Raw genomic sequence first — 12,207 nt, 5'->3', positions numbered from 1 at the left:
AACTAAATTCATACATATCACTAGCTTGTGGGTTACTCTCTTTTCCATTGCTCCCCTTCACAGAAACACATAGTCAAAAAGTGAATTCAGAAATGAAGATCACTGCCACCTATTCAAGACCAAAGGATACAGGAGAAGCATAAGGCTTTGTTTCATGAACAAGACAAGTGAAATCACTACATTAACAGAAAATAGCCATCTTCCTAGTCACTGCCCATCCCTAAGAAAACTTCAAAAAAGCAAAGAAGTAATATTTCCAGGACTCAAACTACCCTGAGTATATAGTCTCCAATCAAAATCTTAAAAAAAAAAAAAAAAAAAGCAGAAGCTGGGAGCATTAGTGCATACCTGTAATTCCAGTAACTTGAAAGACTGAGGCAGGAGGATCGCAAGTTCAAGACCAGCCTCAACAACTTAGTGAGACCCTATCTCAAAATCAAAACTAAAAAGTGCTGGGTATCTAGCTGAGTGATACAACACCCCTGGGTTTAACATCCAGTACAAAAAACAAAAAGTATTGTTATAAGCCAGGCATGGTGCTGTAATTCCAGCAATTTAGGAGGCTAAGGCAGGAGGATTTTACGATGGAGGCCAGACTCAGCAACTTAATGAGATCCTGTCTCAAAATAAAAAATAAAAAGTACTAGGGATGTAGCTCAGAGGTAGAGCACCCCTGGGTTCAATCCCCAGTATCTCTCACTCACACACACACACACACACACACACACACACACACACAGCAGAGCTATCTGATCAGCTACCAAAGGGAGTTTATTTCTTTTTATTAAAGGAAAATGGTATAGAACAAGTGGAACAGCCACCAAAAAAATTTCAAAATTAATGCTGCTCCCTTGCACAGAAGGATCCAAGCTTAACCAAGTACAGTTCCAACACCTGCTTGTAAACCAGACAAAGGACAACTTAGATTTTGAATTATGCTATGCTATCAAGGATAAAGGTCTCTGTAATCTCCACACAGACTATCTTCTGCACCTGCTAGAACAATCCACTCTGTATGTCAACAAGTATACAACAGGCTCATTGTACTGTTCTCCTCCAGAGATGAGGCTACTGGCAGACAGTTGTCTCTAGTGAGTGGGTGTGACTGGGAAGGCAGATGTGGGACCAGTAGGCCTTTCTACTCCAAGTAAGAGGAAACTTCGAAAATCGGCAGTGATTGTGAATTACAACTGATAGTGTTGGCTTTCAAAAATTTATTTTTTAAAAACTCTTCCCTAGCCGGATGCAGTGGTCACAACTGTAATCAGTGGCTCAGGAGGCTGAGGCAGGAGGATTGCAAGTTCACAGCCAGCTTCAGCAAGTGCAAGGACTAAGCAACTCAGTAAAACTATGACTCTAAATAAAAAATTCAAAATAGGGCTAGGGATGTGGCTCAGTGGTCGAGTGCCCAAATTCAATCCCTGGTAAAAAATAAAAATAAAAAAAAACCTCCCTAAGTCCCTAAGCCAGGCATGGTAGCATGCACCTGAAGTCCCAGGTATTTGGGAAGCTGAGGTGGGAGGATCACTTGAGCTCACGGGTTCAAGACCAGCCTGGCCAGGGGTAGTGGTGCATACCTATAATCCCAATGACTCAGGAGGCTGAGGCAGAAGAATCGCAAGTTCAAAGTCAACCTCAACAACTTAGCGAGATCCTATACTTGGAGAGCTCTTGTCTCAAAATAAAAAATAAAAAGGGCTGGGGATGTGGCTTAGTGATAAGCTCCTTTGGGTTCAATTCCTGGTACAAAAAAAAATAAAAAACCTATGGTGGAAGGATTGAGGGGACATGTTGGTCAAAAAACACAGAATTTCAGTAAGGGAGAATAAGTTTAAGAGATCCAATGCACATCATAGTAACTACAGTTAATAAAATTATTATATATTTTAAAATTGCTAAGAGAGATTTGAAATGTTCTCATCACAAAAAGACAAGTGTGTGAAATAATGCATATGTTAAATAGCTTGAGTTAGTCATGCACATCAAAACATTGTGTTATCCACCAAGAACATATATAATTTGTATTTGTCAATCAATGCCCCCCTAGGTTAATCCCATGATTGCAGTAAAATGGAGGTTAGCCTCCAGCAGGAATAAACTATGTGAAGATTTGGTGGTAATTCCCAAAAATAAGTGATGTTTGTGTATCTTCAAACATCACTAATTTGTCTTAGAGAATGACCAGATTTGTCACCAATGAATTTAAGTTAACTGGTTTTGAAACCCCCTAGTACTTTCTTTCTATATCACTTCTTGGAATAATGATATCCATACACTTCTGGAAACAAAATTTTCTTTGTTTTCCAAGTACCAAGAGGCCTTTCTTCCTCCAGGGGATTAGAAGTTCCAGTTATCCCTTGTGAATTTTATTAATGCAATCACGTCCCCACTAAGTCTTCATTTCTGCCATCTAAAGAGAAAACATCATTTTAAGTCATCGTCTACCAACTTCTTGACCAGCCTCAAGCTTCCATAGCTGGGCTAGACAACTGGATTCCCATATGTCCCTATGGGCTACATGGTGGTAATGATCAGCAGTAACCAGCAGTGCCAGGCTGGGCTGGTACGTCATGTCCCATCCCCCACTCCTAGCATGCTAATTCATTGAAGTGATGATGATAATGACACAGACTTCAATTCACATGAAAAAAACTCAAAAGAGATTCATGAGTGGAGCTGGTAAAGAGACCAGATTCCATGGCAGGGCTATGCCTCACAGACTGGCAGTCTAAATTGGTGTTCTATAAAATATTCTGCTTCTAAGTCTCCCTAATAGCTTTCTTGCTATGATTTTTATGTTTTGTTTGTTTTTTTATCAGTGCAATCAATCAGCCAGCAAGTATCTATTGGTCCAACAAATGAAGAACAAGTGAAATAGGAGTTAATTTTGGGGGGGGAAATCATAAACACATGAAACAGCTAAAAAATAAGACCAATAATCAAATGATAGAATAGTGATTCAAACTCAAAGGACTATAAGTGGTCAGAAAAGAGCTGTCTTGGAGAGCTGAGGGCTGCCTACAACTGCTTCAATAGCTGTTATTAAGGATAGCTTTAAAGAGCTATGTTTGGAACATCAGGAAAGACCCAAGATCAGAGCCCCATGATGCCCTTTGGTCCAACATGATAGGGATAAGCCTTTGCCTAAGTCCTCCCTGATATGAATAGAGGGCTGTTTTCTTACTTACAATGTACCTGCTCTAGACTGAATGTTCATATCCCCACAAATTTCCTGTTGAAACCTTAACTCCCAATGTAATGGTATTTAGAGGTGGGGTGGGCCTTTGGTAGATGATTCAGTCACCTAAGGCTCCACCCTTACAATTGGGATCAGTGTCCTTTATAAAAAATAAAGAGACCCTGGAGGACCCTTCTACCCTTTCTGCAATGTGAGGACACAATAAGAGGACAGCCATCTATGAACCAGGAATCGGACCCTTACCAGACACCAAATCTACCAGCATTTTGATTTAGAACTCTGCAACCTCCAGAACTATGAGACATAATTTTCTGTTGCTTACAAACCATTCAGTCTATGGTAGTTTGTGACAATGGCCCGACACAGATTAAGACTCTACCTCGAGAGCATAATAAACATGTAGAACCCCTAGAAGACAGTTTCAAAGTTCTTCTTATGACAGAGTCTACTGAGAAGAAAAAAGTTTACTTTAGCACTAAAAACAAAACTTGAAATCAGCCTTATTATGTAATGCTATGTGAAGGCCAGAGGAAAAGGCATAACCCTCTTTTGCTCTGGTAGCAATGGAGAAAATTAACCAAACAGGCATTTTTACTTTTGAGGTGACAAGCTATGTTCTTCACAGAGGAGGTTTTAAATCTGTATCCAAACAAATCTACTCAGTAGTTGCCAAATTTCAGTTATAATAACAAATTTCAATTTTTAATTATATTATACCCCTGCTTAAGAACTACGAACAATTTCTTCCTTGCTGCCAACAATATTAAGCCCCAAACTCCACAGGCCAGTATTCTAAGGTCATCCATTAACTGGCCTTCTCTAATCATTATCATAAGACCTCTACTTCTCATTGCTCCATTCCAAAAACATCCCACTAATTACCCTGAATCAGCTAGCTTCTTGCTATTGCAAGAGACATGAGGTGCCTCATTTGTTCTTAAATAGAATGCTGGCTCTGGCATATCTGAGGAGGAAGATTTAGGATGTCTCTTCCTTCCTTCAATAAACAACTCAACTGATGTTAGCATGCTCAGGGACATCCCTGTTCTTTGTGCTTCCTTTTCCCAAAATAGAGATTCACTATACTCAATTAAGACTCATTCTCAAAAGATGAGAGAGGCATTCAATGGAGATTGACAGTATGAAACTTATTAGCACAAAGGTAGAAGAGGCTGAAAATATACACAGGAACTCTTTTTTTTTTTTTTTAACACAGGAACTCTTGAATGAAGGAACCATAAAGAATTTTAAAGGAAAGCAAACTGCTCAGGAGATCTAAACCAACCCTTCCTCAGGGAGCAGCAGGACCTAGAAACAGCCACAGAGGTGATGATCCCTCATTAACTCACAAAGCTCCTTATATTCTAAGTTCCCATTTAGAGATGGGCCACTGGCTCCTGCAAGACTACCAGAAGGCCATGCTGGAATGCTGTCAGTTTTCCACAAAGATGCTTCCATTTTCTAGGAGCATAAGCTTGGGTGGCCCAAATAACCTAGGTAACACACACACTAGCTAGCAAGAACCCAGAATATGCTGATCTAACATTTGGCACCATGCACAGCTTTAGTAATGTGAATACCTTTAGCATCCCATAGCCAAAGGGGGGCCATGAGTTGAAAGATGGTACTCTACAGAGACAATGGTTGGTCAACTGATCCTAATGAAGCAACCTCACTTTTGTGGGCCTGATTTCCTCACAAAAGAATGCAGAGTCTCTCCAAAGCCCTTTCCAACTCTACCACCCTGTAATTCTGTTAAATTCTGTTAATTTTGTTAAATTCTAAGTGCATCCAGAATGTATACATTCAGCAACATTTACTGACCATCTACTCTATGGAAAGCCTAGTGGAGGACACTGTGGGGGATACACAGACATAGGAGATAGTTCCTGACCCTGAAAAAAATCCCCTCCAGCTTTGGGGGACAAGGAAAAAGTATAATCACCACAGAATTCAGAAATATAAGAAATGCCATGTGATCATTTGTTATAATTAAAAGAGCTTGAAAAAGGAGTAGAATTTGAATGGGCTAGAAGAAGTGGGATGATTACTAAGCAGTGTTACAAAGCTTTTTTCGGTTCATCCAACTCAGTGACTGACTCCTCTGCCAATAAGTACACATCATAAGCATTAATGGGGACCAGTCCAACAGAAACTGGTCTGATGGCACCTTATTATGATTTCCTCCATATATGAGAGCATCAACACTGATCATAGCAGCCAACTGCTTCTAGTTCTGGGGTCAAGAATCATATAGTCATTCTTGCCACAAAAAAAATTCTGGGGACCCTGGCTATATTAGATGTCTGGTTACAAAGTTCAAAGAGAAAGCCAGGCAGCTAATTCTGGAAGACTATGCTTGGTCCTTTCCCTAGGATTACACTTCTTCTTTTTTTTTAAATACCAGGGATTGAACCCAGGGGCACTTAACTTCTGAGCTATATCTCCAGTCCTTGTTTATTTTTATTTTATTTTTTTGAGACAGAGTCTTGCTAAGTTGCTTAGGGCCTCACTAAGTTGCTGAGGCTGGCCTTGAACTTGTGATCCTCCTACCTCAGCCTCTGGAGTCTAGGATTACAGGCATGCACCACCATGCCTGGCCCAAGGATCATACTTTATCAGAAAGTAAAGTATGACCAAATACTACAATAATTTTTCAGTAGCTGAACAGCTCACAAGTTGTTGGTATCATCATTCCACTACAGTGTCCTGATACTCTAGGCCAAATTAATGGCTATGTGTTCACCACACAAGCTAGACAAAGTTTGAAGAGAAAGGACTAAAAATGGTTCCTGTGCTTAAAGCTGAAACTGGCACACACACTCACAATTCCTCAATACCTCATCCCTTGAGAATTAATTAGCAAATCCATCTTCTTCAAGCATTGCACAATTTTCACTCTGCTTTTAAATTTAAATACATTTACCAGGAATACAACTACATTTTAATACAGCTACCTACTGGTAATCTACACTCTACTTTGTGTGTATTTGAATCTTCTAGTCTCCAAGTTATACACAATTTCAGGTTCTCGGAGTTGCAAGAGGGTTAGTGATTATGCAGCCCAATTTCCCTGAGGAATGGCCATCTAGTTTCTTCAGAAATACTTCTAACAATACAGAGCTCACTGGCTCCCAGGTGACCAGCCTTTTATTCTGTTTTGTTTTATGTATTCAACCTTCTGTCTTTCCATTGAAAATTACAGCTCTCTCCTTTGAAAAGTCAACATTCATACAAGCAAAACCTAAAAATATAGGACTGGGGTTGTAGTTCAATGGTAGAGCACTTGCTCCCACATGTGAGGCACTGGGTTCAATCCTCAGCACCACATAAAAATAAATAAATTAAATAAAAGTATGTGTCCATTTACAACTAAATTTTTTTAAACTAAAACTTTGAGGCTATTTACTGGAACTACTAACCAATACTGTACTTTTTTCATTGAAGGGCACCCAGGTGCATAACCAGACTTCTCAAGCCACCTGGCTGATCCAGAGTTGTACCTCAGGCAGCCATAAATCAACTCACACTTTTTCCTAAGCACCTGCTTATAAGCAGGACCGTGTAACTAAAATGCACATTCAGATATGTTTCAAGACTTGGACTATCTTCCCACAAGCCAAGAATGCAGCAGCTAGAGGATATGGAGTCTATGCTCCTGGACAATTTAAGAATGAAAACAGACAGCCATTCATCTATTCAAATACCCTCACCTGCCTGAAAGCAGGAGACTAATTCAGCTGATTTCCTGGGATCTCACTGAGTTCTAATACTGACAATGAAATCCATATTCTGTCCCCAAAACCCTACCCTCTACTAAGTGGCTAATAGTAAATTATAAACTCAAAGGAAAAGGTCAACCAGAAAGAGACACTTCATTTCTCAGAAGCATGCTAGTGTGCCTGTACAGCCTGTCACTGGCTAAGCAAAAGTCAGCCACCATCTAAAACATCTGTTTGTCAGGATACGACACACACACACACACACACACACACACACACACATTCAAACACAGATTCTACATTCTCAGTTAAAAGAATTTATCATCAGGATCCTCTCAAATTTGGTCAGATTTATACTTCCCCATTCCCCTTCTCAGCTAACATATTAACTTCCTTCTCTCCTCCCTCTCCCTGCCCTACCTTCAAAATATTTACTCTTTCATGTAGACAGCTGGAACTCAGGACAGTCTTACAAAAAACCACATCCTTCACATGTATAGGAAAAACACAAGAAATAACTTGCAAGCAGTCAGGCGCAGCGGCGCATGCCTATAATCCCAGCAACTCAAGTAGCTGACAGGAGGATCATAAGTTCAAAACCATCCTCAGCAACTTAGTGAGACCCTGACTGAAAATAAAAAATAAAAAGGACTGGGGATCTAATTCAGTGGTAAAGCACTTTTTTAAAAAAATTATAGTTGCAGGTGGACAGCATGCCTTTATTTTTGTTTATTTTTATTTTTTTGTGATGCTAAGGATCAAACCCAGTGACTCTCACATACTAGGCAAGCACTCTGTCACTGAGCAACAGCCCCAGCCCCAGTGGTAAAGCACTTTTGAGTTCAATCACCAGTACCCAAAAAAATGAAAGAAATAATTTGCAGATGAAAGTTGTTTGGGAAGAAAATTCAACCAGCCTCTGTCAAACAGTAACTTGGCTAATTATAAGCTTCATCCCATAGCAGTTTTCTTCAGAGGCCTGCAGGGGCCTAAGTGGAAGAGATGCAAGTCAGAGTCTCTCACTGGTTCCCAGATACAAAACGGGCCAAAGAGCAATGGCTTCAAATTCCAAGTTCCCCTGGCCAGTCAAACCAGAGGTTTCCTAAACCCAGGGCTACCAATTCATTCAGAGCCTGGAAGCAGGTCTCATCAATTTCATGAATGATTTCACTCATAAGAATTTAGCTACAGAGGTAATGGGGACAAAAAGAGAGAGAATGACCACAGAGTTCAGTTTTGCCCTTCCAACAAGAAGCAAGGCAGGAATAAGCAAAAGAAACTTGAGAGAATGACGAGAAGAATGAAAACAAATTGTTTTGTGTCATGCATATGCCTGCCCAGCTGCACATGCTCACTTACACCATACACAAGCACGTGGTGCATGCACACGGGCACACACACACTCAGCCATGAAACTCAGACTGGAAAGCAGCTAAAAGCCCTCAGCAACCTGCCTGATCTCACCAAATACTCTACAAAGTCGGCAGCAATAGCAGCAGCAGCAACACCAAAAGGACCTTTAACAAAGAGTTCCTGTGACCTTACTTTGCTAGCCCTGTGTAAACTGGGGCCTCTCTCCCCCCTGCTATTACTCAAGCCAGATGTAATCATTAAAAAGTCTGGCAAAACAGTCCCCAAATACTCTGCATGCACTGGGAAAGCCTATAGCCCATAGAGAGGGACAAAATGAGCCCCAAGGGACCAGAACTCATTTTAATTACTCACAAAGCCTGGCCAAGGAGCCCCCTTCCTATATACCCTGACCACACCCCAACATGGGAGCTCCATTTCCAGGTCACCCATGTACAATGAACCAGAGCAGGCTTCCATCAGGTATGGCTCTCAGCCTATACATACACCTCCAGTTCCTCAAGGCCTTCCTTACAGTAATCCCAAAACAATTAACACTGCTCTCATCCCTAGAGTGTAGAGCATTCTCAGCACACCCACTAGTCATGCCACAGTGCCCTAGAATCCAACTGGCCACCTCCCTAGAGAAGTGACCTACACAGACTTCAAACAGTAGCTCTAGTACTAGCTATTACAACACAGAAAAAAAAAAATAACTCCAAGGCTGGTGTCAGGCATACAAAGAATAGAGAGTGCACATTGAGTGATTTTGAGGGAAAGAAAGAGTAACTCACTTTTAGGAAGCACCTATGTGCCATGCCCTCAGCTTGTTTGTGGTACTACTGAGCCTGAAACCAATATGCAGTGAATTGGAGATCCCAATTCCATTGGCTTTTCAATTTACCAGCTATCTGAGAGCTAGAGACTAGGAAATGGGACTAGAATAACAGATTAAGTATTGTTGGGTGGTATTATAATAACAAGGAGTACCCCTAGACTTGGGAAGGATGGAAAGAGGCCATTTGTCCCTAATCTCTTGCCACTGAAAGGGGGAGGTATCTCCCTTATTCCCAAATTTGTCAGGGGTAGCCCCAAATCAGTGCTATAAAATTGGTATCAACGGTCTTAGTCTCTGTAGGAAGCACATACTATAATCACAAAGCAATGAATTCAGTTAGTGTCAACTACAGACACTGTTTAAGTCATCCGAGGACTAGCAGCAAACTCCCCAGAAAGAAGGCTCTTCCCCCTGGATCCAGAGCAATCATAATTAGGCAACTCAATGGAAACTTACTCGAAGGCAAAGAAGAGTGTGCAGGTCCCCAGGATGAGGAAGAGAGTCAAGTAGAAGATCCCCTTTTGCCGGGCCATCATGACACGGCCATCACAGCAAAAGGTGTTCCTGCCCGGGAGTTTCTCCCATTTCCGTGTCACCTTCTTTCTCACCACCATCACAGACATGATTGGAATTCCAGGTCCAAAGTGGGCTTTGTGATTACACGAGAGAAGAAACAGAGGCTGAGACCAGCTTCAAAATCACGTTGCCTGCTATTGATGCTGCTGGGTCAAACATCATCAAAAGTCCAATTTCTAGCCCTAAGGAAAAGCACAAAAAGGAAAAAAATGAGGTAATAATAAGAAAATGCAGATCAACTTTCCTTTCCCAGAGGCAGAAAAGATCACTGCCCAAAGGAATGGGAATGGGGAAATGGGGGAAGTTAATTTCCAGTCTGTCATCTAAAAGGAGAAACAACTAAAAGTACTCCAAAAAAGAAGTGGGCCACCATTTCTTAAACTGTATGCTTCCAAACTAATATTGATGAATTGACAATCACAGAACTTTGGAACAAAAAGGATTTTACAGGTGATAATCCTCATTATTTGTAAATGAGTAAACTGAAGACCATAAAGAGGGAACAACTTATCCAGGATCACAGAAGCAAAGCTCAAAAAAGAAAAAAGGCGATGACTTCCAGTCCAGGACACTTTCTACCATACCACAGTGTTCTTTAATATTCATTAAGAGGACTCTAAAAATGATAGTAGAGTTACTGTCCTTAAGGAGCTGTTCCCTTCCCTCCTCCACTTCTTCACCTTCTTCGGTTAGCCACTCAAATATGAATCACACCAGGGAATAACTCGCCCTCTGGCAGGGGTAGGAGGTTCTGGACACTCTGTACACATACAACATATTGTATTTACACAAAACGGATTTCCCCTCATCAAACCCTCTACAACTTCCTGAGTCCGGGAAATGAAATAATCTTGCTGGTCTAGCCTAACATTTGTGGGAATCTTAATGAAACCACATTACAGACCTATAGGTGAAAGCCTGACTTAAGCAGAAGAGATTCTAGAATGGTTGGTAACTGAGATGGGTGGTTGTGGGGGCAGGCAACTGAGACAAGTCATAAGGACGCTTTCTGGGACATTTCTTAAGTACAATCTCTGCTCAGCATCCTGAATTCCCAGGCCTACCCTTTCTCAGCCACTGCCATCCTCCCCCTCTCAGGTGTGGGGCTGTGGCCTCTATTTACTGACACAACACGCAAGAATGAGGTGGAAGCCTGCAGTCCGACTGACTGAAAGAAACAACCAACTCGAGATCATTCCCGGACAGGAGAGGGCAAAGGTCCAAGAGGGACCAGGAGCTGAGCCAGGAAATGAGAAGGTGAAGGCTTGAGAAAGGGGAGGAGGCACCAGAGGTGCACAGAACACTTCCTTTGTGTAAAACTAACCTGGAAAACAATCTCCTCCTGATAAACTGGCCCAGCAGGAGGAGAGAGACCAGGAAGGGGAACCCGGCCTGTGAGAACAAAGATCAAAACCCGTCGGGAAGCAGCGACCAACCCACTAGTCGAGCGTCTGAGGCCCGAGTCCTGGGCCGGGCCACGGGCGCGGCCTCAGGAGGCCCGCCCTGCCTCTGCCACGCAGCGGACCACCGCCCCAGGCAGGTTGGGACGCGCGCCACATCCACACGCACACGCGTCCACACACTCGTACACACTCACACACGCCCGCCACGTGTAGTCACCCGGGCCAGGGGCTTGGTGGCTGTCGAGTTGAGAAGGGCGGTGCCAATGTCCCCGCGCCCGGGTGCATCTGAAGGGGAGGCAGCCCACCACGCAAGCCGAGTCCAGGAGACCCCCACCCCCACCCCTTGTTACCTGAACGAGAGAGACCGAACTCGGCCAGCTACTGAGGGCAGGAAGTGCACTGTCCCAAGGGACCGCGTCGGCCGCCAAAGGTGGCAGGGAGTTTTTCTCCCCGGACTGGAGGCTGCCTCCTCCTGACAAGGGGCCCCAATAGTCGGGGCCCTAAACCAGCTGTGGCAACCGCCCACCGCTGGCCGAATGGAACGCTCCTCACGTCACCAGGTCGCTCCAGTAGTTGCTCGCTCTCCATTGGCTAAACAGCCTCAGCGCCTCCGCCCCTGGCGCCCCTTCTCAGAACTGCCATTGGCTACTCCTGACGCCACTCGACAATGTCTCCGCCCACTCCCCCACCCATCTCCCTGCTACTTGCCCACCTGCCAAGTCGCTGCCTGCTTCTTTGGGGTCCCAGCGCCAGTATGTGAAGTGTTGACTTCTATTAATATAGTTACGCAAAGATGTAGGGGAAGGATAGTGCTGATGAGACAGAGAGGCGGATACCAATCTCCCCCTACTTATATGCATGGTGAGATACTGAAGCCAACACTAGCTCACAGATCCGGATGCTCACCCCAAACTAGGTCCGCCCTGGGCCTCTCCAGTCCTATTCACATTAAAATCAACCATAACTCCTGGTTTTACTCTTCGTCAGCATAAAGATGAGTCTTCTTCCTCCCAAGTCCCATTCAGTAGTCAGTGACCCCACCTCTGTCTCAGGCACCGTGGCCTGCATTTCTAAGGCTTTCAGAACAAAACAAATAAATATAAAAATGAAGTTGAAAGG

The 12,207-nt window shown here is 43.1% G+C and overlaps 1 protein-coding gene across 2 annotated transcripts in view; it reads right to left on the bottom strand.

The window, feature by feature from the left end:
- Zdhhc9 (zinc finger DHHC-type palmitoyltransferase 9) overlaps positions 1-11,639 on the bottom strand; it is a 29,096-nt gene extending 17,457 nt beyond the window's left edge. Inside the window, exons 1-2 of one of the 2 annotated variants that reach the window (XM_058571454.1) lie at positions 11,439-11,639; positions 9,566-9,867 (exon numbers count right to left, since the gene is read on the bottom strand). In XM_058571454.1, the coding sequence (XP_058427437.1) occupies positions 9,566-9,732 (167 nt within the window). In that variant the 5' untranslated portion in view covers positions 9,733-9,867; positions 11,439-11,639. Of the gene's footprint in view, positions 1-9,565; positions 9,868-11,009; positions 11,142-11,438 lie in introns of those variants that run through there. The other variant, XM_058571459.1, reaches the window with a different exon arrangement.
- Between the last annotated feature and the right edge of the window lie 568 nt (positions 11,640-12,207).

This window comes from Marmota monax, unplaced genomic scaffold (genome assembly GCF_021218885.2).
Source record: "Marmota monax isolate L192 unplaced genomic scaffold, Marmota_monax_Labrador192_F-V1.1 WCK01_AAM20220418_F8-fsc00054, whole genome shotgun sequence".
NCBI lineage: Eukaryota > Metazoa > Chordata > Mammalia > Rodentia > Sciuridae > Marmota > Marmota monax.
This window is presented reverse-complemented; position numbering and strand designations above follow the sequence as displayed.